Source organism: Papio anubis, chromosome 3 (genome assembly GCF_008728515.1).
Source record: "Papio anubis isolate 15944 chromosome 3, Panubis1.0, whole genome shotgun sequence".
NCBI lineage: Eukaryota > Metazoa > Chordata > Mammalia > Primates > Cercopithecidae > Papio > Papio anubis.
The window spans coordinates 76,582,727-76,610,692 of NC_044978.1; the positions used below are offsets into that span (position 1 = coordinate 76,582,727).

A 27,966-nucleotide genomic window follows, 5' to 3' on the forward strand; every position below is an offset into this window, starting at 1 on the left:
CACCAACATGGCTCATGTATACATATGTAACAAACATGCACGTTGTGCACATGTACCCTAGAACTTAAAGTATAATTTTAAAAAAAAAAGTTTGTCTTTTCAGATGATCTTTGGGTGGTTTCAAAAACCCTAGACTTTGAGCTGGATACTTTTATTGCATGTAGTGCTTTCTTTGGACCATCGTCTATCAATGAGATAGAAATATTGCCTTTGAAAGGCTATTTCCCTTCCAACTGGCCCACTAACAGTGAGTATTACTATGTTCATTTTAGTTTATATTTAAAAAGAATGATAGACAAGATGCACTGTTTGATTAAAGCCAATAAAAAGCACCCAACTCTAGTTTCTACTATTGTGTACAGTGTGTTCCTGAAAATGTGTATGAAAGTTGAATATATAGATATTTCTGTGAGGAAGAATGGTATGTGGGGGATTGTTTTGTTCTAATTTTCTAATTAGATTGTCCTGATTTTCTGTTTTCCATACATTTCTATGAAGTAATTGAGGAAAAAAAGCAAGAAAGTGTTTAAAAATTATACAAATACTACTGTATGGCACAAATGATATGTTGATTAAAGGAAACTGCTGGCTGTGAAGTTGTGCTACAACGTACTAACTCAAAACAGGTGTTCTTGTTCATTTGTTGATATATGGAAGTCCAAATATGATTTAAATTATGCAATTTATGGGTACCCATTGAAAAATGAATGAGCAGCTAGCATAGTAATTTAATGAATATAAGTTTGGGATCTGTGTGTGTGTGTTTAAGGGTTTGTTTTATGTCATGTGCTTAATTCAGTAGCCAAACTCTGAGTTATGTGAACATTTAACACAGAGTTTTTATGGACCATTTTATTTACGTCGAATGTTTATTTTTTGTATCCTCTGTACAGTGATTGTCCATGCGTTATTAGTTTGTAATGCTAGCACAGAACTGACTACTTTGAAAAACATTCAGGACTACTTTAATCCAGCTACTCTACCTCTAACACAGTACCTGTTAACAATGTAAGTCAATTTTTACCTTTGAGTCATTGGTATTAAAAAATGGTAACCAGAAGTAAAGATGAAAATTCAATAAAAGTACATTATATAAATGTTGCCAATAAAATTGTAATTATTTTTCAGACTACAACATTACTCTCTGTCAGTAGTTAAAAAGAGAAAAGGGACGGGGCACAGTGGCTCATGCCTGTAATCCCAGCACTTTGGGAGGCCGAGGTGGGCAGATCACCTGAGGTCAGGAGTTTGAGACCAGCCTGACCAACATGGAGAAACCCTGTCTCTACTAAAAATACAAAATTAGCTGGGCATACTGGCTCATGCCTGTAATCCCAGCTACTCAGGAGGCTGAGGCAGGAGAATTGCTTGAACCTGGGAGGTGGAGGTTGTGGTGAGCCAAGATCGCACCATTGCACCCCAGCCTGAGTAACAAGAGTGAAACTCTATCTCAAAAAAGAAAGAGAGAGAAAAGGAAATATGCAGTATTTTTCATCTATTTATTAAGGTTTGAGCTAATAAATGTTACTGTAAATTTTTTCACTTTGTCAGGAGATAATTTAAGGATCATTTTGGTATTTATTTTATTTTTTATTATCTGTATTTTTATATCACAAATTATTTAACATTTAAAGGAATCATTTTACAGCTTGAATCCAGTATGTATATTACTACTGATTTTATTCTCGATATAGCCATATCTCATTTTCAATTTCTCAAGCACCATGTCCCTTTTTTAAAAAATGGAAGTGATATTATATTAAATGCATTAAAAATGATAGGAAAAGTCCAGTTTTCAATTTGGAATATTATTATCTGTCTGTGATGTTTTATTTTTCTCACTATAATGAAGTCCTAGGTAAAAAAATAAATATCCTTATGATTTAATTATGTTATTTATCCAATTTGAAATGAATTTTCATAGAAATAGAATTAAGACCAATTCATGTGATGTAGTTTTACCTGAAATGAGGGTTAGATTAATTATCTAAGTCAGGTTTGTATAATAGAGCATGGGTTTTAAAGTCAGTCCACCACTTATTTGTGGTGTGGTATTGGGGGGAAAAATTCAATATTCTGTATCTGTATTTGGGATAATTAACTAATTAACTACTTCCTAGTGTTGTGAAGATTTCATCAAGTAATATGTAAAATGCTCAGCAAAGTGTCAGCATGTAGTAAGTATTCAACAAATGTTAGTTCTCTTCTACCCTCCTCAATATTGAGTATGTATCCATTTATAGTATATATCCACTTACTGTTTGTTTCCATAAAAAACTGTTCTCTGTAATGCTTACAAAGTGATGGCTAAGTTATGAATTGTTCTACTCATCTTTTTCAAATGTCTCTATTTTTAAAAATTGTTTATTTGCTTCATTTTTATTAGGTCTTCGCCAACTATAGTTAGTAACAAAAGAGTCAGTAATAGAAAATTTATCCCACCAGCCTTCACAAATGTCAACACAAAATTTGAACTACTCAGCCTAGGAGCAACATTGAAGTTAGCTAGTGAGTTGATTCAGGTATACAAGTTAAACAAAGATCAAGCTACAGCTCTAATTCAAATAGCTCAAATGATGGCATCACATGAAAGTATTGAAGAACTGAAGGAACTGCAAGCTCATACCCTCCCTATCACTATCATACATGGTAAGAAGCAAGAAATAAAATAATTGTAATTGTTTTCTTTCTTTTTTTTTTGAGATGGAGTCTCACTCTGTCGCCCAGGCTGGAGTGCAGTGGCCGGATCTCAGTTCACCGCAAGCTCCACCTCCCGGGTTTACGCCATTCTCCTGCCTCAGCCTCCCGAGTAACTGGGACTACAGGCGCCCGCCACCTCGCCCAGCTAGTTTTTTGTATTTTTTAGTAGGGACGGGGTTTCACCGTGTTAGCCAGGATGGTCTCGATCTCCTGACCTCGTGATCCACCCGTCTCGGCCTCCCAAAGTGCTGGGATTACAGGCTTGAGCCACCGCACCCGGCCTAATTGTTTTCTATTTGTAAGCTTTTGTAACTCAGTCTGCTCCTTTATAATTTCCTAGTCAAATGAGGTTCAAGAATAACTCTAAGCAGACTTTTTAACCTGTACCCACTTTGGTAAACTGTTAGATGAGAACAGAACTGACTACCCTAAAAAAGGAGACTTATTAGTGTATCTGATAAATGAGTAGCATTATTAGCTTATGGTCAAAATAACCAGATTTGATTTAGATGTTTACATGTTGCTGTCCTATAGTAAACTTAACTTGATTAGCAAAACCTTTTGTTTATTCCTAGTCAGCTCACTCTTCTATCCTTTATATCAGTGATTACAAACCTTAATTCTTCTCATAACCTCATTCTTGCCCTTTCTCTTGATCTTGCCTCTAAAAGAGGAAATGGAGGTCATAACAGAAACTGCTTTCAATGTCCTGCCTTCCTTCTCCAATTTACCTAATTTTGGAGCTGTTCTTACTGCTTGGTTCTGTCATACCAAAGGCGATTTACTTCCTCCTACTTACAGTAAATAGTTCTATCTGGATTCTGTTGCCTCAGTAGCACATTTTCTCTCATAGACCTCTACACCAAAGCTAATCCTACTTTTTTGTCCTATTTTGAGGAATTATATCATATCCACCCTGTTGACCAAATCAAACCTGAGAGTCATCCTAGATTATTCTCTCAAGATTAAGTGACTCTCTCTTAATCCTCCTCTTATTCTCTCACTATTCATCTCCTGCCATCAGCTTAGTCACTAAGATGTGTTCCTTCTAGATTCTATCTGTCTTTCATATTGAGTATCTCTTCTCCAGTTTACTTGTATCCCCTCAATCGAAGCCTTCATCATACCTCCATATAGCCTAGTGGGTAAGAGTGCGGACTCTAGAGTTAGAATCCTGAATTTATATTCTGCCTCTATCATTTGTTAGCTGTATGATTTTGGGCAGGTTATATATCTCTTAATCTTTAATTTCCTACTCTGCAAAATGGAGATCATAATAGCATTCACCTCATAGGGTTGGAGGATTAAATGAGTTAACATATGTAAAGGGCTTAGAACAGTGCTTGGCACGTGGGAGGCGCTCAGTAAAGTTAACATTTATTATTGTTGTAATTATCTCACACTTTCTAATTGATCCACCATTAGTTGTGCCTTACTTCATATTTTCATTCAAGTTGTTTTTTTAAAACACAATCTGATTAAGTCAAACTCATTGCTTGGCCTCACACCTGTAATCCCAGCACTTTGGGAGGTCAAGGAGGGTAGCTCGCTTAAGCTCAGGAGTTCAAGATCAGCCTGGGCAACATGGCAAAACCCTGTTTCTATAAAAACATTTAAAAATTAGCTGGACATGGAGGCATGAACCTGTAGTCCCAGCTACTTGGGAGGTTGTGGTGGGAGGATGGCTTGAACCTGGGAGGCAGAGGTCGCAGTGAGTCAAGATTGCACCACTGCACTCCAACCTGGGCAACGGAGCCAGACCCTGTCTCAAAAAGACAAAACAAAACAAAACAAAACAAAAAAAACAACCATTGCTGAAAATCTTTAGATGACATCTGCTGGACTCTGAGATAAGATTCAAAGTTTGTTTAGCTATAGCAAACAGAGCTTTTGTGATTTACCTTACTAGCTCCCATGCCTACCTTATCAGCCTCATCTCTTACCTATTTGGTAGAGGTTATATAGAAAAGTTACTTTAACAGCTGCATGCTTTGTCATGGCTCTGCCTGGAATGGCCCTTTCTCTAAGCAGTCTGGATATCTTATTCTGGAAGTCTTAGTTCTACTTCTTAATTTTAGGAAGTACTCACATCTCCATCAAAGCAGGGATAGATTTTCTTCCTTCTGTGATCCAAAATAATATTACTTACCATATTATTTCTAATTATTACTTTACTTGTTTATAATTTTAAGTAGGCGATGGTCTCATTAAAAGTGGAAGTATTTTGGTTATCTATTTATCCCCTGTGCTTTGCACATAGTGAGCACTCAGTGTTTTTCGAGCACATTAATTAATTAAATGGAGGAGGGAGAGATGGATGAAATATTTGTTATGCCTATAGAAATTTATGTTTGACCAGGCACAGAGGCTCACGCCTGTAATTCCAGCACTTCGGGAGGCCAAGGCAGGTGGATCACTTGAGTTCAGGAGTTTGAGACCAGCCTGCCAATACGGTGAAACTGTGGCTCTACTAAAAATACAAAAATTAGCCAGGTGTGGTGATGCATGCTGGTAATCCCAGCTGCTTGGGAGGATGAGACAGGAGAATCACTTGAATCTGGGAGGCGGAGGTTACAGTGAGCTGAGATTGTGCCATTGCACTCCAGCCTGGGTGACAGAGTGAGACTCTGTCTCAAAAAAGAAAAGAAAAAAGAAATTTATTTATTTTATGCTTTTTATTTTTTCTTCTTCTTTTAAAATAATTAGGTGTGTTTGGAGCAGGAAAGAGTTATTTGCTGGCAGTGGTGATTTTGTTCTTTGTACAGCTGTTTGAAAAGAGTGAAGCTCCCACCGTTGGAAATGCAAGGCCATGGAAACTTCTAATTTCTTCTTCTACTAATGTGGCTGTTGACAGAGTACTTCTTGGGTAGGCATGAAAAGTGCATTTAAGTAGCTATTGTTTTGGGATATTGTTGAGAGAGGCAACCCACTGTGGGCCCTGAGTGTCCATGTACTCTTGCTGGTTATGCCAAGAATGCAAGACATTTGTCTCTGACCCAGGAGCCAGCATCTATGAAACAGTAACAGGCTAACTAATTAGTTTGTAAGTAGGATAAAATAAAAACCAAAACTGGAAATTTTGGCACAGTGATACTCATGCAAAAATTCAAGTTCAGCCAAGAACATGTAGGGCTAGAGATGCATTGTTGGGGGAGGCAGTCTGCCAGCAGCCCTGAGCATCCCTGCTGGGATGCCAAGGATACAAGTCCCTGACCATTCTTACCCAAAACATTTCTCACATTTTGTTTGCAATAAGCAACTTTGACTGATGAAGTAATGTCTCCCTCCAGGACAAAGAGCAGGCTTGCTTATTACTTGTTATAAGATATTGGATCCCCAGCCTCAGTGTTCTTGCCCTACTCCTCAACCCACGGCATGTGCAGGCATCTACCTGGATGCTGTTTGTCTCCTCATGTGACTTGGGAGCCAAGGGAAACCAATGCAGATATGTTGATAATTATACTGCTTCCTGTGCCATAAGTAAAAGTCCTTTGTCTCTGACCTAGGAGTCTTGGGTCTATTACCTTAGAAGTAGGCTAAAATCAGGCTGGGCATGATGGCTCACGCCTGTAATCCCCGCACTTTGGGAGGCCAACGTGGGCAGATCACTTGATGTCAGAAGTTCAACACCAGCTTGGCCAACATCGTGAAATCCCGTCTTTACTAAAAATACCAAAAAACAGCCCGGTGTGGTGACAGGTGCCTGTAATCCCAGTCACTCAGGAGACTGAGGCAGGAGAATTGCTTGAACTCAGAAGGCAGAGGCTGCAGTGAGCTGAGCCTGTACCACTGCACTCCAGCCTGGGTGACAGAGGGAGACTGTCTCAAAAAAAAAAAAAAAATTAAAAAAAAAAATAAATAAATAAAAAGAAGTAGGCTAGAATCAAATTCCAGAATCAGTAGTTATAGATTAGTCTCTTGTTCATCTGCCTATATGAACACATCATAGTAAAATGGCTTAACAATTTAAGTATATTATGTTTTTTATTTCAATAAGAGGAATGCAAAGAAGACAATAATCTGTTTTGAAGGTAATTTTTGTGATTGCATAAGACTTTATTAAAAATGCAAAGAATATTACAGTATTTCACCAATATTCCAATGTTTAATGATGTGAATTTCAACATAAATGGCAGTTTGGTTAGGAGAAACAGTCATTATTTCTAAGCCTAGGCAATTAAAAAATTAATTTTCATAATTATACAAGTGAATGTTTATGGTAGAACATATGCAGACTACACAGATGTTTTATTATATTTACTTACAGATTTTTAAATACACACTCATACATTTTGTTTTCCAAATTTGAGATTCAATAGTATGTGTTGTTTGTGTCCTGCTTTTTTTACTTAAAAAGTTGGCTCATACCTGTATTCCCAATACTTTGGGAGGCTGAGGTGAGCAGATCACTTGAGGCCAGGAGTTCAAGACTAGCCTGGCGAGCATGGTGAATCCCTATCTCTACCAAAAATATAAAAATTAGCTGGGAATGGTGGGACATGCCTGTAATTCCAGCTACTCGGGCAGCTGAGGCACAAGAATCACTTGAACCCGGAAGGTGGAGGTTGCAGTGTGCCAAGATCACACCACTGCACTCCAGCCTGGGTGACAAAGTGAGACTCTGTCCCGAAAAAAAAATCTTAGAAAACATAATTTTTTATAACTCTATTGTATTCAATGATTTTCTTATGCCATACTTTAAGCAATTTTTGATCAGTAAATTATTTCCAAATTCTTGCCAGTATGAATTATATTATGACAAAGATCCTTAAACATAAAACTCTGTATCCATTTCTGATTCTTTCCTTAGGAAAATAATCCTAAGCCTAGAATAAAAGATATGAAAAGTTTTAAGCTTCTAAATATACTTTTCAAAATTTCCCTTCAGAAAGATTCTTTCAGTGTGCACTCTTATAAGCAATTTAAAAGAGTGGCCGAGGACTTTGTGTTTGTTTGTTTGTTTTTAATAAAGACAATGAAGAGTTACCTGGAGACTACACAGGAAAGAACTTTAGATTGCTTAGCCCAAGATGAAAATTTAACTGTAGACTGTTAGAAAACAAAACAATATTAAAAACAAACAAACAAACAAAAAAACAAGAAGTTAGAATGAGGAGGGAAGGTAAGTACTCAATACTAAAAGTTAACGGGAAACTTATAAAAGAGATTCTTTAATGCTTAAATCTCTGATAAGGACCTGAGAAGTGTGAATCTCTAATTAGGATCTATGCCTCAACTGCTTATAGTCTGGTTTCATACATTTCTTCACACTGAAATAACCTTTTCATTGTGTGCTTGAACAGACCTTGTTTTCCTATTGTAGTGGATAGAACAGTTTCTTGAGAAAAAATGAAAGAGCATGGGGTGAATAGTACTTTGAGGAGACTGCACCTTTGTTATTATAGATTTAACCAAACTTGCATTGAAAAAAAAGTCGTAAGCTAGTATTTCAGCCCATTAAGTTGCTATTATTCTTCAAGCTGAAGACTATGAAAAATGTGAAAATTGAAATCTATTCATATATTGATACTAATTTGTTTCGTAATTATTTTGGAAAATTGTTTTTAGAGATCTATAGTTTAGTTCTCCAGGTCTTTACATTCCCATTTTGAAGTGGTAGAAGTTTTAGAGAGTTGAGTATTCACTGAGTTCCAGCTGTGTTCCCAGCATAGTGCTAGAGCTGTAAGATATATAAAAGGAAAGTGTAGGTGAGGGGTCATTCCTCACAAAGCCCTAACTAAGGGGTAATGTATGTAGAGGACCAGTCATAACCTTTGGATGTAGACAGGGTTGCCTGGGTTTGAATCATGATACCTCACCTGTGAGCTTGTGTCCTCATCTCTAAGAGGAGATGTCATCTAGAGCTGTCGTGAGTATTAAACAATGTAACATATGTAAAGAGGCTCTTCCTAACAAATCTTGGTGCTAAGTATATGGTAGCTATTGCTTTCTATATTGTGTCTTTAGAGGCAATTTTATTTGTGATAAATACTAACATTGGCTTTTTATGAACATTTAATGAGCCTTCAAGATGGAATAATGCATATTTTTTAATTCTCTAGAAAATGCATTATATTTAAAAAACCAACTACATTGCATTTACTTTGAGTTTAGGTATTTCACATTAAATTTTATAACTAAAATATACTGTTACACAAAATTAGTTGTAATAACACAGTTATTATATAAAACTTTATTTTGTATTCTGTTTCCTAAATAATCAGAATCTATATTGTTTTCTTATTTAAAGGCTTCTCAGTCTTGGATTTGAAAACTTTATCAGAGTTGGGAGTGTTAGGAAGATTGCCAAACCAATTTTACCTTATAGGTAAGAATGCAAAATTCCAGAAGCCACAGAATGGTCAGTGGGAAGTATGGTACTTTTATATCACTCTTACCTTAAATTTGATTTTTGAAGAATGGAGAAAGGCTTATCTTTTCTTGGTTAACTTAGAAAATTCGTATTTTGCTTTACTGTGATGTTACAAAAAATGAAATAAAGAGGAGTGTTTTTAATATAATTCTTTAGCCTGCATGCTGGCTCAGAAAATGAAAGTGAACAGTTAAAAGAACTACATGCACTAATGAAAGAAGACCTGACTCCTACGGAAAGAGTCTATGTGAGAAAAAGCATTGAGCAGCATAAACTGGGGACAAATAGAACCCTGCTGAAGCAGGTAAGAAGTAGCTTCAGTTTGTTTCTTGATTTATGTATACCATTCAGATTCTCTTGTTTCTGTTGATGAAATAATATTTCCTTTAAATAAAACAAACTGCCATGATAGTTTAGATTCTACTGAGGTGCATGCATGTGGATCCTTGGATATAGTCTACCCAGTGTATGTTTTATGTTTGCTTCAAAGCATTCTTCAAATTCGTGAATAGATCCAACTCACCATGACTGAGTCATCTTTTCTCCTTCTCCCTGTTTACTTTCTTTTTATAGGCTTGAAGAGGAAAGTATAGAGGTGGGAATAGATTCCTTACAAGTTAAATGAAATTGGTTGTATTCTAGGAGAAACAGTGATGGAGAGGGTCTGACCCTGAGCAAAATATCCAAATGAAATTTGTCGCTGATGCTCTCCAAGAAAGCCAAGACCTTTAGTGTTTGTATATATCCAAAAATCCAGGAGGCTCAGATACTAGCTTCCAGGTATTGGGAGCCAAGACTAAGCACACAAGATTCCAGGCTTTAACAGGTAGCACCATCTTCTTTATCAAGTTTTGATCCAGGGAAGCCTGGGCATCAGCTGTTGGAAGAGAGAAATCAATCAACAGCTTCCTCCTGTGAAAGTAGAGCATGGGGAAAAGCAATGGGGATGGAGTAAAAGAAAGTTGTTGGCTTCTTGGGCCACTTGCACATTGGCAACTTTCTGCTAGAGAGTTGAGAAAATCAGTCTACTTGGGACCCTGTATTAATCAGCTATTGCTGAAATAATGAGGGTTGACAAACTCAGTCTTAGTACTTTAAGACAACAGCTTATGACTCTACAGGTCAAGTGGTGTCGCTTGGCCTGAGGCTACGGATCAAGTCTCTCATTCTGAGAACAGTTGCTATGGCATGATCTTTTAACAGATGGCAGAAGTGCAAGAGGGCAGGACAGATCACAGAAACACATTTAAGGCTTCAGTTCATATTATGTCTGCTGACATTCCATTTGCTGTAACAGGTCACATGGCCAAGCCTAACATCAGTGAGGCAAGGAAATATACTCCCCTACTTCTCTGGTGGGAAGCACTGCCAAGTAACATGGCAAAGGGTGTGGATATGTAATAATAATTTCCTAGAGCAGGAAGGAGAAACTGGAAATAATAACTAAATCTATAACAAGTTTTGCTTCTGGAAGTCCTCAGAAAACTTCAGACTAACTTTCTGTTATTTGAATTTTAGAGTTAACTCTGTACTCTCTTCTTAACCAAATCCAGAAAGGCTTAGTTTGGCTGTGTTCAATTAATACAAATTAGTCATTTATTTAAACTACTTACCACTTTACTCACCCAACATAACAATGATACATAAGAATAATGTATCATTGTTAACGATTTCTTGGATGATTTTCTGAATGAAAGCTCAGTTACCATGATCTATTGCTCACTGGTATCACCTATTCACAAATGAAAACTATTTTAGAGGAATTATTTTTTTAGATGTTTTCTCTGACATATTTCTAAGGTCCAGTCAGGCATTCAGACCTGACACCTTTTTTTTTTTTTGAGCCAGAGTCACTCTGTCGCCCAGGCTGCAGGCTGGAGTGCAGTGGCACAGTCTCAGCTCACTGCAACCTCCACCTCCTGGGTTCAAGCGATTCTCCTGCCTCAGCCTCCTGAGTAGCTGGGACTACAGGCACGTGCCACCACACCCGGCTAATTTTTGTATTTTTAGTAGAGACAGGGTTTCACAATGTTGGCCAGGCTGGTCTCAAACTCCTGACCTTAAGTGATCCTCCCACCTCCGCCTCCCAAAGTGCTGGGATTACAGGCATGAGCCACCACACCCGGAAGACCTGACTCATTTCTAAAGTGACATGTCTTCACAATAAAACTAATTTTTAAAAATGCTTCATAGTTAATTAATACTTGTTAGGTCAGTAACAAAATCTTTTCTGCTGTTAGAATCTCAGCAACATAATAATAAATTAAAAGATAATATAATTTTTTAAAGAAAACTTAAAACTTTAGGTCTTTGTATTAGACATTTCTTTAAATTTAAAAACTTCCTGACACAGAACTTTAGAGTTCTCATTCTAAGATTGTTTTGTAGACATAGTTGCCAGAAATTAAATAAAATGAATAATATTTCAGAGTGGCACTGAAGCTTGATCATTTTTAAAGCACTGAACGTTTAAATACTGTGGAATTTCTGATATAAATATGGCTTTAAGATTTTTGTTTTTGTTTTTAACAAAACAAGAAAACCTAACTGATACAGGGCTATTGTGTGTGGTATTATTTATTATTAAAAAAATAAGGCGGTTGTAATGTTTTCTTCTTTTGTAGGATCTGTGGAGGCAATATTTAATTTGTAAAGTATATTTTTTGTCACTTTGTTGAAAAAAGATATGGTCAGTTGGTATGAACTGCCCTTGCTATCAAGAAGTATAATTTTATAGATCTTCAGATTGTTAGAAGAGAATAAGTACAATCACATATCATTTAACAATGGAATTACATTCTGAGAAATGTATTGTTTTACAGCTTTGTCATTGTGTGAACGTCATAGTGTACTTACACAAACCTAGATGGTATAGCCTACTACACACCTAAGCCACATCGTATAGCCTGTTGCTCCGCAGCTACAAATCTGTACAGCATGTTACTGTACTGTATACTGTAGGCAATTAATTGTAACACAATGGTATTTCTGTATCTAAACAGAAAATGTACTGTGAAAATATGGTATAAAAGATTTAAAATGGTACACCTGTATAGGGAGGGAGGGAAGGAGAAATTGGAAATAATAACCACAAAGTTTTGGTTCTAGAAGTCCTCAGAAAACTATGTATATTATAGCTTTTTAATAGTTAACTTTATAGTTAAATTACTATGAATGGAGCTTGCAGGACTGGAAGTCACTGTGGTTGAGTCAGTGAGTGAGTGGTGAGTGAATGTGGAGGCCTAGGACACTGCTGTACACTACTGTAGACTTAAAAAAAAGTTTTGATTTTTTTGAGACAGAATCTTGCTCTGTCCAGGCTGGAGTGCAGTCTGCGATCTCAGCTCACTGCAACCTCCGCTTCCCGGGTTCAAGCAATTCTTCTGCCTCAGCCTCCCGAGTAGCTGGGATTACAGACACCTGCCACCATGCCCGGCTAAGTTTTGCATTTTTATTAGAGATGGGGTTTCACCATGTTGGCCAGGCTGGTCTCAAACCCCTGACCTTCAGCGATCCACCTGCTTCAGCCTCCCAAAGTGCTGGAATTACAGGTGTGAGCCACCACGCCTGGCCTACTGTAGACTTTGTAAACACTGTACAGTTAAGCTACCCCAAATTTATTTAAAAATGTTTTCTTTCTTCAATAATAAATTAGCTTATGATAACATTTTTACTTTATAAAGTTTAAAATTTTTAAAAACTGTTTGATTCTTTTGTAATAATGCAGCTTGAAACACAAACATTTTGTATCTACAAAAATATTCCATAAGCTTTATTTAAAATTTTTCTTTTTTTATCTTTAAAACTGTTTTTTTCTTTTATTGTTTAAAACTAAGATACAAACACACACATTATTCTAGGCCTACCCAGGGTCAGGATCATCAATATCACTGTCTTCCCCCTCTACATCTTGTCCCACTAGAAAGTTTTTAGGGGCAATAGGACACATGGGGCTGTCAGGGCTTATGATAACAATACCTTCTTCTGGATACCTCCCGAAGAACGTCCCTGAAACTGTTTTATAGACAACTTTTTTTTTTTTTTTAAATAAGTAGGAGTACATTCTAAAATAATAATAAAAGTGTGCTATAGTAAATGTATAAACCACTAAAATAGTCATTTATTATCAAGTATTATGAACTGTACATAATTGTATGTGCTATAGTTTTATATGACTGGCAGTACAATAGGTTTGTTTACACCAGGATCACCATAAACACATGCATAATGCATTGTGCTATGAGAGTTGTGATGTCAGTAGGGGCTGGGAATTTTTCAGCTCCATTATAATTTTATGAGACCATCATCATATATCTGGTCCATCATTGACCGAAACATCACATTGTTATGTGGCACATGACTGTATATGTATATGTACATGTATGTGTATGTGTTTGTGTTTATACACACATATGTATATGTACACAAACATACGTGTGTATATGTGTATGTACACATATGTGTATAGATAGCGGGCTACTAGGTCAATGACTACATCGATTTAGAAAATTCATAGATTTCCCTATTGTTTACATTTAGCTTTAGAGATTAAAAATCAGCTTTTATGAAGCTTTTTGCCTTCAGAGTAATGCCATGTTGCTATTATGTGTAACTTACAAGATTCAAATATATTCACAGGCTATGAGTACATTTTATTTACTGTTGTTTAAAATTAGTCATCTTTACATTTTTAAATAAATAAAACTAATGTGCTTGAAGGTTAAGCAAAGAATATTTCGTTAACATATTCAATGTTTTTTGTGAAGAACTTTGGCCTGTGTTGATATAATGTATGTTGTCTAACCTCATCTAGACAATAAAATATGTGCGTCATCCTTGATATTTTACAAATGCTTGATATTGTGATACTTTCCTTCTGAATATCAAAATATGTCTTTTATTTGTTCTTGTTAATGGGCTTGTGGCTTAAGTAACCTACATTTGTTGATTTCCATTTTGTATGTAGGAATAATAAAAATATGGAGATATGATGACCTAAGATTTCTGATGGCTAGGAATTAAATTAGGACTAGCTCACTCTCTAATTTTAGCTTACAAGTTCTTTGGTAAATACATTCTCTTATTTTCTTTGAATAGTTGTTAATTAATAACATTTTTGTTGTAATAAAGGTTCGAGTAGTTGGAGTTACCTGTGCAGCCTGCCCATTCCCATGCATGAATGATCTTAAATTTCCTGTAGTTGTGTTGGATGAGTGTAGTCAGATAACCGAACCGGCCTCTCTCCTTCCCATTGCAAGGTAACCTAAAATATTCTTTTCCTAGGGGTAACACCTGTAATCCTAGCACTTTATGAGGCTGAGGCGGCTGGATTGTTTGAGTCTAGGAGTTTGAGACCAGCTTGGGCAACATGGCAAATCCCCATTTCTACAGAAAATACAAAATTAGCTGGGCATGGTAGTGTGTGCCTAAAGTCCCAGCAACTTGGGAGGCTGAGGTGGGAGGATTGCTTGAGCCCAGGAGGTCAAGGCTGCAGTGAGCAGGGATCACACGACTGCAGTCTAGCCTGGGTGACACAGAGTGAAACCCCGTCTCAAAAAAAAAGAAAAGAAAAAAGAAAAAATAATAATACTGAAGCATGAAAGGATTAAATAACCTGCTGGGTATCTAAAATATAATGGAGTTGAGATTTAGATATAGGTTTGTTTATAAAACTTTGATTTTTCCCCACTATATCCTACTCCTATTTAGGAAAACATTTAGCCCCTGAGAATCCAATTTACTTAATTTCTAAGACAACGGTTTAAGCTAAATGACTCCTAAGAAAGACTTTAATTTTAAGAGTTTATGGATTCTAAAAACTAGCATTTCCCAAATATGCTCTGTGAAATATTAATTCCATGCAGAGGCAAGGGGCACCTACTAGCTTTTATGTGCGGGGAGGGTAGCTAAATTATATAAAGGATTCTTTATTGCATAACTTTTCAAAGCCTTTAATGTGCTTAATAGCACTACTAAGCTTTATTAGTACTCAGGATATTTCATGGCATTTGAATATTTCGAAGTACAATTTTGGCAAACAGTGTAATAAATGATGTTAATGCACTCTTTTTAATTGCTTAGATTAATTTTTGAAATTCTGTTTTAGGTTTGAGTGTGAAAAGCTGATTCTTGTTGGAGATCCCAAACAGCTACCTCCTACTATTCAGGGTTCTGATGCAGCTCATGAAAATGGATTGGAACAAACTCTTTTTGATCGACTTTGCTTAATGGTACATACTGCTAAATTCTTACAGAATTATCATTTATTGATTCTACATTGTGTGTATGTGTTGATAGAGAATGAAAATATTAGAAGACTTAGTCCTCCCTTAAAATAATGTATAATTGGAGTTGTCTGGAAAATATTAATCTTAAATACAAGTGGAACCCTGCAATTTAAGTACCTTTTTTTTTTTTTTTTTTTTGAGACGGGGTCTCACTCTGTCGCCCAGGCTGGAGTGCAGTGGCCAGATCTCAGCTCACCGCAAGCTCCGCCTCCCGGGTTTATGCCATTCTTCTGCCTCAGCCTCCCCAGTAGCTGGGACTTACAGGCGCCTGCCACCTCGCCCGGCTAGTTTTTTGTATATTTTAGTAGAGACGGGGTTTCACCGTGTTAGCCAGGATGGTCTTGATCTCCTGACCTCGTGATCCGCCCGCCTCGGCCTTCCAAAGTGCTGGGATTACAGGCTTGAGCCACCGCGCCCGGCCAGTACCTTTTATAAAAAGAAATGTTTCCCTATTTACTTGAGTAGTGGGTAGGAGTATATAGCTTTTGCTCTAAAACCAAAAAAACCTATAATGTCTCTATTATCTACATGGAGCACTACTTCACATTGTAAATAATTTTTAAATTAATTATTAACATTTTTTAATTGGGGTGGAATTTACTGTCTTAGTCTATTTTGTGCTAGTATAACAGAACAACCTGAGACTGGGTAATGTATGAAGAACAGAGATTTATTTCTTATAGTTTCGGAGGCTGAGATGTCTAAGACCTAGGGACCTGCATTTGGCAGGGACTTTCTTGCTTCATTGTCATCCTGTGGTGGTGGGCAGAAGAGCAAGAGAGTGGGAGAGGCCAAACTCATCCTTTTATGAGGAAGCCACTCATGTGATAATGGCATTAATCCATTAACCCACACACATATACCAGGAATGGCATTAATCCATTCACAAATCCATCTTTTTATGAGGAACCCACTCATGTGATAATGGCATTAATCTGTGAGGATTACAAAGAATCCTCATGGCCTAATCACCTTTTGAAAGTCCCACCTCTCAACACTGTTGCATGGGGATGAAGTTTCCAACACAGGAAATTTGAGGGACACGTTCAAACCATTGCATTCATCTAACATAAAACTATTTTTTAAATTTCTTTTTTTTTTTTTTTTTTTTTTTTTGAGACGGAGTCTCACTCTGTCACCCAGGCTGGAGTGCAGTGGCCGGATCTCAGCTCACTGCAAGCTCCGCCTCCCGGCTTTACGCCATTCTCCTGCCTCAGCCTCCCGAGTAGCTGGGACTACAGGCGCTGCCACCTCGCCCGGCTATTTTTTTTTTGTATTTCTTAGTAGAGACGGGGTTTCACCATGTTAGCCAGGATGGTCTCGATCTCCTGACCTCGTGATCCGCCCATGTCAGCCTCCCAAAGTGCTGGGATTACAGGCTTGAGCCACCGCGCCCGGCCTAAATTTCTTTAAAAAAATTTTTTTTTCTTTACAGCATGCGGTTTATATAGCAGAAACTATTTTAAAGTGAACAGTCTAGTAGCATTTAGTACATTCACAGTTTCTTGTGTAACCACTACCTCTGTCTGGTTTCAAAATGTTTTCATCACTTCAAAATAAAATCCATACCCATTTAGCAGTTAACTGCCCATTTCCTCTTCCCTACAGCTTCTGGCAGACACCAGCCTGCTTTCTCTCTGTATGGATTTATTTATTCTGGATATTTTATATAAATGGAATCATACAATATGTGACATTTTGTGTCTCTCTTCTTTCATTTTTTGAGGTTCATTTATGTTGTAGCATGTATCGGTACTATATTATTATTACTTTAAATACATTCATAATGTTGTACAACCATCACTTGTCCATTTCCAGAATTTTTTCATTATCCCAAACAGAAACTTTGAACCATTAAGCAATAATTTCCCATATTCTCTTCCCTCAGCCCCTAGTAACCTCTATTCTATTTTCTAGCTCTATGAATTTGCCTATTCTAGGTGCCTCATTTGAGTAGAGTCATACAGTATTTGTCATTTTACATCTGTCTGATTTACTTAGCATAATGTGTTCAGAGTTCATCCTTGTTGTAGCATGTATCAGAATTTCATTCCTTTATAAGGCTAAATAATATTCCATTGCATGTATGTACTACATTTCTGTTGATAGATAGTTGGGTTGTTTTCACCTTTTGGCTCTTGTGAATAATCTCTTGTTCAAATCCCTGCTTTCAGTTCAGTACATACCCAGAAGTATAATTGTTGGGTCATATGATAATTGTATGTTTAAATTTTTGAGGAACCACCAAACTTTTTTCTATAGTAGCTGCATCATTTTACTCTCCCAGCGGCAGTTGCACAAGGGTTCTGATTTATCCACATTCTCACCAACACTTCTTGTTGGTTTTTGAGTATCATAGCCATCCTAATGGATGTGAAGGGGTATCTTATTGTGGTTTCCCTAAAGACTAATGATCTTGAGCTTCTTTTCATGAGCTTATTGGCCATTTTTATATCCTCTTTGAAGAAATGCCTATTCAAGTCCTTTGCCTATTTTTTAATTGGGTTGTTTTGGTGTTTTTGTTGTTGCGTTATAGGTTTGTTTTTTTAAAAAATATATTCTAGAAATTAGTCTCTTTTCAAATATATGCTTTGCAATTTTTTTTCCGTTTTGTTGGTTGTCTTTTCACTTTCTTAATAGTGTTTTTTGATGCACAAGAGTTCTTAGTTTTGATGAAGTTCAATTTACCTATTTTTTTTTAATTCTGTTGCTTGTGCTTTTAGTGTTATATCTATGAAATTGTTGCCAAATCCAATGTCATGAAAATTCTCCCCAATATTTTCTTCTAAGAATTTTATAATTTTAGCTCTTATGTTGAGGTCTTTGATCCATTTTGAGTTAATTTTTGTATATGGTATAAGGGTCCAATTTCATTCTTTTGCATGTGGATATATAGTTTTCCCAATGTGTGGAAAAGACTCTCCTTTTTTCCCATGTAATTGTCTTGGAACCCTCATCAAAAATCAGTTGAGCACATATACAAGGGTTTATTTCTGGACTTTCTATTCTATTCCATTGGTCATTGGCTTGTAGATGCTACCTTCTTGCTGTGTCCTCACATGGCAGAGAGAGAAAGAGAGAACACTGTTTCTATACAAACTATACAACTATATAAACACTATGTTTGTATAGTTGCCATTCTTGTTTCATTTTCTGGTGTTCATGCTTGGATATCAGATACTCTCTCAGATTTGTATTCTCTGTTTTCTCAGTACCCTGGAATTATGGTGATGTCCCATCAAAGTGATAGGACAGCTGAGGCCCAAGAGTATCCCTGGGAAAGGGACACAGTTCTTGAGCCTTCAATTCTAGTAAAAACTGCCAAGTTCACGTTACCTTTTTCATTATTCTTAGGAACCATTGCCATCATATGAATTCTGGCTCACTGTGCTGCTTTTTCCCCTTCCACCCCTGAATCTTGTTTCTTTCTCGATGACAAGTACTTTTTAAAGTTTATGGCATTTGATTGGCTGTAAACCTTTCTTTGTTGCATAATTGCTGCATTATCTTTGCTGCTGTTTTTGTATTTTTTGTACCTTTATATATTGGAGAATGGATTCTATAAGGCAGCTTTATTCTACCTTAATTAAGAAGTTCCCCCTTAGATTGAATTTCAAGTTGCATTGAATTTTGAGTTGAATTGTATTCCGTTTTGTGAAGAAGGAAGCTTTCAGTTGTCTTGAGCTGTTAATTGCAATTTAATTGCAAAACTTTCCACCTCATCTGTGACAAGTCAGTGTCCAACCTCTTTTGTATCAGACATTTTCAATGGCTTTGTAAAAAAAAAAATCTTAACTAAAAAAAAAAAATTATCTTAAAAAAGGGCTGGGCATGGTGGCTCCGGCCTGTAAATCCCAGCACTTTGGGAGACTGAGGTGGGAGGATCACTTAAGGCCACAAGTTTGACACCAGCTCTGGCACCAGAGTAAGATCCTGCCTCTACCAAAAAAAATTTTAAAATAAAAAGTTATTTAAATTCTTAAAACATTTTTGAATAGGTGATATAGTCATATGGTTCAAAACTCAAGTGGAACCAAAAAACATGGAGATAGTGAAGACTTCTCCTCCTGTCCCCCAATCATTCATTCTCTCTCCTTCAAAGAAACTTGTCATCACTTTCTTGTACCTTTCTTGTGATATTTTATGCCTGTAAGCAAATATAGAGCATTTTCCCTCCCCATTTTAACAAATGGTAGTGTACTCTGCATACTGTTCTGCCCTTTTTCATGTACCTATTGTCAATGCCTTTTAAAATATGAAGTGGGGTTTTTTTAATTTGGGGGAATTCTAAAACGGCAAATAAGGGATGGACAAAAAAGTGAGTTAGTCACAGAGTAGAATAAAAAACAGTTATTATGAATGAGCTAGATCCATATGGATAGTTCTCAGAAATATAGTGGATATTGAAAGAAGCAAAGCACAAAGGGATAATTATAATAAAATGCCATTTATGAGAATTTCAAAAGCACATAATATATATTATTTATAGATTCATACCAATACAGTAAACATATAAAAACATGTATGACGAGTCCACAAAACAAAATCAGGACTGGGGTTATTTCTGGGAAAGGTGGTAGAGGAAAGCAATGAAGGAGGATCTTTAGCTATATATGTCATATTTTATCTAACAAAAGAGAGAGCCAAAACAAAAATGACTTAATATGGCTAATGTCAAGTCTGGATGGTAAGTTCATGGATGTAATATTATTTCTTTGCTTTCTGTATATTTGAACTATTTCACAATTATTAAAAGTAAAAGAAATAAAAGTAATCACTATTCATTATAGAAAGTGTGGAAACTACAGACAAGAGAAAAGGCAAGCTGGGTGTGATGGTTCGTGCCTATAATCTATAATCTCAGCTGCTTGGGAGGCTGAGGTGAGAGGGTCATTTGAGTCCAGGAGTTCGAGGCTGCAATGAGCTATGTCTCACCACTGTATTCCAGCCTGGGCAGCAGAGCAGGATCCAGTCTCTTAAAAAAAAAAAAAAAGAAATAAAAGAAAAGAAAAAAATAGATAAATTCGGGTGGGGTGTCAGGCATCTGTAGTCCCAGCTACTCAGGAAGCTGAGGCAGAAGGATCATGTGAGCCCCAGGAGTTTGAGGCCAGCCTAAGCAACAGCGAGACCCTGTCTCAGAAAAGAAAGAAAAAAGGTAAAAACAAAACAAAAACATCTGTAATAACTTCACTGCCCTTGAGAGAAAACTCTCTGTAATGTTTTAGTATTTTTCCTTCCATCTTTTATCCTAGGGTTATATGCCTATATCAAATATATGTAATACATAGTTGAAACCATACCATAAATATAACTTCTATCTTGCCTTTTTAAACTTTGCATAATAGTAAATCATCTCCCCTTGTTACTACTAGCTTTGTAGCATTACTGTTGTCATAAATATGTTGATCACTAAGTATTATGTAGTGTGGATATACCATAATTTAGTCATTTCTCTAACATTTGAGCAGCTCACTGCAACCTCCACCTCCTGGGTTCAAGTGATTCTCCTACCTCAGCCTCCCGAGTAGCTGGGATTACAGGCGCCCGCCATCATGCTTGGCTAATTTTTGTATTTTTAGTAGAGATGGAGTTTTACCATGTTTGCTAGGCAGGTCTCGAACTCCTGACCTCAGGTGATCTACCCTCCTTGGCCTCCCAAAGTGCTGGAATTACAGGCGTTGAACCGTTGCGCCCGGCTTGAGCATTATTTTTCTTTCAGCATTTTTATACTTGACACTTTTGTCAGCAGTTTCATGTGCTTGCTGACTTAGACTTATAAACGTAGACAAATTTATGCCCCAAAGAGTACTAGGATTTTTTTTTTTTTTTTTTTTTTGCCATAGAAGATTCTTTCTCCATGTGGTCATTAATCCTGCATTGAATTATACATGTATTATTGTTAGAGCACCTTGTAGCTATTCAATTCTAACAATACTACAGAACTTTTTGCTCGAATAGCCCTAAAGTAGATAGGACTTGGATTTTATGATGCATTAATAAAATCTGTAACTTCTTTGAAGATTCAGAATGAAAAATGGCTTTTACTCAATGAGGGAAGTTAATGAGATATCTACGACACCTAATTTTTTAAGAGATTCTTTTCAATTTAGTGTTAGACCAAATCCAGATATATTATAAAAGCATAATGTTGGCCAAGCGTGATGGCTCACACCTGTAATCCCAGCACTTTGGGAGGTCAAGGCGGGTGGATCACTTGAGTTCAAGACCAGCTTGGCCAACATGGGGAAACCCAGTCTCTACAAAAATACAAAAATTAGCCAGGTGTGATGGCAGATGCCTGTAATTCCAGCTACTCGGGAGGCTGAGGCGGAAGAATCGCTTGAACCCAGGAGGTGGAGGCTGCAGTGAGCCAAGATCATGCCATTGCACTCCAGCATGGGCAACAGAGCGAGACTCCATCTCAAAAAAAAAAAAACACCATAATGTTAGGAGCCAAACTTACCAGATAAGTCTAAGGTTGACATCTTTTATATTTTCTAATTTTTCTAATTTAATATGAACATATTTTTAGTAATTAAAAAATATATTTTTATTTTTTGTAATTAATCTCCTAAGACCCTACATAATATAGCAATATTTTTAATTTTAAAAACATAATATTCTTTCCATAGAAGAATAAAAAAGTTATGTGTTCTTACTTTTCTTCTTTTAAATTTCTTAGGGTCACAAGCCAATTCTATTGAGAACTCAATACCGTTGTCATCCTGCAATCAGTGCTATTGCTAATGATCTGTTTTACAAAGGAACCCTCATGAATGGTGTAACAGAAATAGAGAGGAGCCCTTTATTGGAATGGCTACCAACCCTGTGTTTTTATAATGTTAAAGGACTAGAACAGGTAAATGACATTAATGTTGATGAGAGTCAACATGGTTTAGGTTCCTTGTTTAATTTTGTTGTTGTTTGTATGATTTTACTTGGTTTTGCCGTAGCCTTTCTGGGAAATATAATTTAGGATCTGTTTCTTACTCCAGATAGAAAGAGATAACAGCTTTCATAATGTGGCAGAAGCTACTTTTACACTGAAGCTGATTCAATCACTGATTGCAAGTGGAATAGCAGGCTCTATGATTGGCGTGATAACATTATACAAATCCCAGATGTACAAGGTTGGTATTATGTATTACAGCATTTGTCATATATTAAATATTACAATTACATATTACCACATTTGATATTACATTTATAGTAGTCGGTTTGGTGCCTGAAAAACTTTTGGTACTGTAATTAATGTATTAAAAAAGAAACATTCTGATTTTTTTCTAGTCTGGCTTTTTTTCTGTGTAATTAAATGTAAACCTAACAAGGTTTAATTAAATTTAGTTTACTGCTGTTGGGGCAAAAATGCAAAAAAACAAATTAGAGGAAAGAAAATATGGTGTATGCTTTGTAGACAGATGGGATTGAATCTCAGTTATCCAAAATGTTCCTTTATTATTAGTACATTTTATCACTAAATCAAGGATAGATACCAAATATTAATGTACACATAAGCCAATTACTTCTAACTAGATTTTTCTTTTTTCTTTTAGTATTTTTTGATCTGTTTCATTATTAGTTTATCAGCTCCAAATCAGCATATCCAAATGAGTTACGCAGCAATAGATAAATCACTTTTGATTTTGTGTCGTAATTAATATTGTCATCTAGTCATTTATCTATCATTTTAGAAACTAGCCAAATCTATGTGAGTCATAAAAGAAAAATGAAAATTATTTACTGTTAGTTAAATTATAGTGGTTGCTTTGAGCAGGTTCAGAAGCTTAAGTTCTTCACAATCTCTCACCACATGATTCCTATCTTTTCCTCCACAGCTTTGTCATTTACTCAGTGCTGTGGACTTTGGCCATCCTGATATTAAAACTGTGCAGGTGTCCACAGTAGATGCTTTTCAGGGAGCTGAAAAGGAGATCATTATTCTGTCCTGTGTAAGGACAAGACAAGTAGGATTCATTGATTCAGAAAAAAGAATGAATGTTGCATTGACTAGAGGAAAGAGGCATTTGTTGATTGTGGGACATTTAGCCTGTTTGAGGAAAAATCGACTGTGGGGACGAGTGATCCAACACTGCGAAGGTAAAATAAAAATGTGTTTAATTCATGCGTATCAAGTTCAAACTGACTTTTATGGGTTAATGCTTGGGGTGCTTCAAGCAGGAACAGTTCTGAATTTGTCACTGGGGGAAGTAACTGACATGATGATATTGGGACCTCTGTAAAATAAAGAATAGTTGTCTCATGTCGTATGTTTTTTTAAGGAAGGAAAGATGGATTGCAAGATGCAAACCAGTATGAACCACAGCTGAACCATCTCCTTAAAGATTATTTTGAAAAACAAGCGGAAGAAAAACAGAAGAAAAAGAGTGAAAAAGAGAAATCTAAAGATAAATCTCATTCACAAAAAGACATGATGTAAATATTTTGTATTTATGTAAAGTCAGACTCATTTTACATTGTATATTTTTATATATTTATTACTCTAAACCCTCTTATTAAAAATACTTTATGATATTTAAATAACATAGTAAACACATGTAAAAATTTTGTTCTTCAAAAAAGTGTACAAAAGGTAGTATAAAATCCTAATAAAAATAAGCTTTTTTCTAAGAAGAATGATTTCTGTTTGCTAAAGAAATGAATTTTACAAGGGGCAGTGTATGGAGAATACCTGTATACTTCAATAATAGTGAATGTCTCCAGAGCTCATCTGTTGGAACATATCTACACAATCAGATATACCAACACCTTTCTAAACTTTATCAGAATATTTTTTAAAAGATTATAAGACCCCCCATTTTATAAATAAAAACTTATTCACAAATATATTTTTATGTTTAAAAGTTTTGAAAAGTACACAAAAGAAGAAAGAAAAACACTAAAAGTTTACACCTGGAGATAGCAGTGTTCAACACCTGGCCATGGCTGGTGCCTTGCACCTATACCTGATATAATAGGTGCTTAATAAGTATCCATTGGAAGAATGAAGAGATGAAAGAAAGATTACCTTTGGTTAATTTTCTTCTAGTCTTTTTCCTCTGCATTTGTTTGCATAGTAGGTATTGATATATATATGGGTTACAACTTTTTATTATAAAAATAATACATTCTTGTAGAAAATTTGCAAAATATAAGAAAGTATACAACAGAAAACAAAAATCACCTAGAAATACACTACCCGGAGATAATCACTAACATATTCCTTTAGTCTTTTTTCTATGCTTATATTCTATGTGTATATACGTAGTTAAGTTTTAAACAATTTGTGTCCACATTGATTCTTAGACATTATTAACAAAAGAGCATTTATACATCCTGGAAAGAAAAATGACAAGGGCTTGATTATAATTAATATCAATGCAATATTTTTACCAATTAAAAAAAATCTTAGTGACCGAAGTCACTCAATATTCATTTCAAAGATGCAGGAAAATTCAAATATTTTGTGACCCAAGTCACTCAATATTCATTTCAAAGATGCAGGAAATATTTATTTCAAAGATGCAGGAATTATTTCACAATAAAAAGAAAATGACCAGTCGGTCTCTATGGAACTCTTAGGAAAAAAAATAAATTCAGTAACAAAACTTGTGGTTTAATAATTCTCCAAGCCTTTTCCCAAATGTGTTAGTTACTACTTGCAACAATAGTTGCTTTTTTAAGTGTTCATCCAGACTGAAGTGAAAGATGTGACTTCCAACAGATCCTTACAAAGCAGAGGAATAGTTGAAGGAAGTATTACAGAACCACGTTTTACCCACGAACTCTACAATCTAACTGACAACATACATTTAAACTGGATTCCTGAGTTTTGCGGCCCAGACCTCCCTATTTTTTATTTCTTAATTTTGAGTCGTTGGCCAGCTGGAGCTAGGTCTCAAGTAATTTATTTTCCCCAAAAAGAGTATATAGATGATATATCTTTTGAGGTTTTGTATATCTGAGGATATATTTCTTTTACATACACTTATGAGAGCTATATAAACACTATGTAAATTGCCCTTGGCTTCACTTACTGTTCATTTGGATGATAATTGAACTTCTTTCTCAGATCTATAGCTGGATGACTGACTGATTTTGCACAATTCCTAGTCTAAATCCTACTAGCTTTTATCTAGAACTGCTCAATCTTCTGCACTTGTGCCTGTGCTGTCATTAATTGCTCCCTTCCCTTCATCTCTCATTTTGTCAGTTTTCCAGAAATTTCCATTTCTACCATGATATAGGGACAGGTCTTGATGGTGTAGAGTAAGACTTCTCAACTTTGGCATTTTTAACGTTTTTGGACCAGATAATTCTTTCTTATGGGGGGCTGTCCTGTGCCCTTTAGCAGCATCCCTGGCCTCTGCCCATGAGATGCCAGTGGCACCTTACCCCAAAGTTGTGACAGTTAAAAATGCCTCCAGACATTGCCAAATATTCTGATGTAGAGGGTAGGTTCAGCATTCCAGCAATCTCAAAAAGCAGTAACTGCACTTGAAAGTATAGCTGCCTTATTTTTTGGTAGTTATAAATCTTGTATTTTTGACATTTAATAAAGGAGAGAAGGGTCTTATTTTTAAGTGAGCATGCCTACTCTATTTCTAATGCCATTATACATGTACTGTATCAATTTTATATTTTCAACCCAGGGATATCATTGTAGCAGTTCATTACTATTCCTCCCAACTTGTGACAATAGGTCAGCTAGGAGTGTCAAATATTTATCTTACATGTTTTCATAGTTATTTTAATGTGACAGAGGCCACTGGAACCTTTTTTTTTTTAATTATTATTTTTATTTTTTTTGAGACAGAGTCTTGCTCTGTTGCCCGGGCTGGAGTGCAGTGGTATGATCTCAGCTCACTGCAACCTCTGCCTCCCAGCTTCAGGCGATTCTTCTGCCTCGGCCTCCCAAGTAGCTGGGATTACAGGTGCCCACCACCATGCCCGGCTAATTTTTGTATTTTTAGTAGAGATGGGGTTTCACCATGTTGGTCAGGCTGGTCTCGAACTCCTAACCTCAGGTGATCTGCCCACCTCAGCCTCCCAAAGTGCTGGGATTACAGGCGTGAGCCACCGTGCCTGGGTCCTTTTTAAACAGGAACACATCGAAATCTTTAAAAGAACTTCCCATTCAACAACATTCCTCTTGTTTAGAACATAAGAAGTTAGTATAAATGTTATGGTGTAGAAGGTGGCAAAGAGATGGCTAATATACTATGCTACTATTTTTGCTAAGGGATTAGCTCTATCTTATAACTACATAGCTATTATTTCCCTTTTTCTAATTTATAGCATATTGTAACAGAAAACTAAAAATTAATAGAAAATGTTGGTTTTTGCAGAACCATTCTTTCTATTCTTTCTAGCCCACATGCATAGCTCACTAGGTTAAGCACTCTTTTCCACCAGGCACTTTAGAAAAGACAAAGTAATGGTGGTGCAGGGGAAGAAATGGAAATGGTTTAGTCTCTGTTTCCATGCTGCCCCCATTCCCTTAGTTTAGGAGGGAGATTCCCACCTGGGCGAGAAGATGGAGAGGCTTTCTTTCACTCTGAGTGGACCTTACTCCACAGTGGAAATGGTATTAATAGTTTTGTCTCTGGTTTTAATCTTTACCATTCTGGATTGAGTCACAGAATATCATCCCAAAGTGTAATGTCAGCTGCAGCAGGCCTGGTTTATATTAATAAAACATTCTTCTGATTGGGTGGTGTTGATCATTGTGGAGTTGTTTTTGGCTCCATGATATATTTTGAGTGAAAACATACTATCTGAACCCTGAATATTAATATGGTCTTTATATGTATTTTCAGTAAGAAAAAGATAACAATATTTGACATTAAAAAAAAAAATCCCTAAAGCCCAGGCTAACACATTCTTTATCTTTTTCATCTCAAATTCCAAGGTTGGATAGACATGAATTGAACTTTAAGAAGCATCCCATTCAATAACAATCAAAATATTAAAATTTCTTAGGATTTTACAAGATACTCAAAGTAATAAGCCAGTTTTACAATGATAGCCATCAAACATCTATACATAACAATAATCTTAAAACAATGTCTCCCAACTTGTGTTCATTAAATGATAGAATTATATTAAAATGTCAAGATTTTAATTTATAGAATGTCTATTAGTTTATGTATCACAAATTGAAATAGAATGAAATTTCTAGGCTTTAATCTACTTATCATTAATTGCTTACTTTATATAGTATGTGTGTTGGATTTTTTTTATTTTTGAAGATTTTTTCACAAACATCTCATTTACCCCAGTGGGGGGATAGGTATTTTCCCCATTCTGTAAACGATTTAGCCAAGGATCAGAAAAATTGAAGTGATCCACCTAATCTACCATGAGTAGTACAAGGCAGGGCTGGAACCCAAGCTAATCCAATTCTGAGGCTAGGCTATTTGCACCACCTGCATTGTAAGTCACTTTATCAAAGGATAAAAGACCAAAAATTTTACAATCCTCTTTGATCCAACTAGACTCGTTTCCTGACCATTTACCTTAGTTAATTTAGTATGAAACCATTTATTAACAATGTGTTTTTGTTTGTTTGTTTTTTGAGATAGATGGGGTTTCACCATGTTGGCCAGG

General features: G+C 36.1%; 1 protein-coding gene across 13 annotated transcripts in view; it reads left to right on the plus strand.

Annotated features, from left to right (window-relative positions):
• The window catches only part of ZGRF1 (zinc finger GRF-type containing 1), an 84,660-nt gene extending 60,669 nt beyond the window's left edge, over positions 1 to 23,991 (plus strand). For 8 of the 13 annotated variants that reach the window (XM_021938734.2, XM_021938733.2, XM_021938735.2 and 5 more), the window contains 12 exons: positions 104 to 247; positions 894 to 1,008; positions 2,387 to 2,649; positions 5,407 to 5,566; positions 8,951 to 9,028; positions 9,230 to 9,377; positions 14,204 to 14,331; positions 15,180 to 15,303; positions 22,043 to 22,219; positions 22,356 to 22,490; positions 23,196 to 23,457; positions 23,640 to 23,986. In XM_021938734.2, the coding sequence (XP_021794426.1) occupies positions 104 to 247; positions 894 to 1,008; positions 2,387 to 2,649; positions 5,407 to 5,566; positions 8,951 to 9,028; positions 9,230 to 9,377; positions 14,204 to 14,331; positions 15,180 to 15,303; positions 22,043 to 22,219; positions 22,356 to 22,490; positions 23,196 to 23,457; positions 23,640 to 23,797 (1,892 nt within the window). In that variant the 3' untranslated portion in view covers positions 23,798 to 23,986. Of the gene's footprint in view, positions 1 to 103; positions 248 to 893; positions 1,009 to 2,386; positions 2,650 to 5,406; positions 5,567 to 8,950; positions 9,029 to 9,229; positions 9,378 to 14,203; positions 14,332 to 15,179; positions 15,304 to 22,042; positions 22,220 to 22,355; positions 22,491 to 23,195; positions 23,458 to 23,639 lie in introns of all 13 variants that reach the window. The other 5 variants (XM_021938732.2, XM_021938738.2, XM_003899104.4 and 2 more) reach the window with 2 other exon arrangements.
• Positions 23,992 to 27,966: the final 3,975 nt, after the last annotated feature.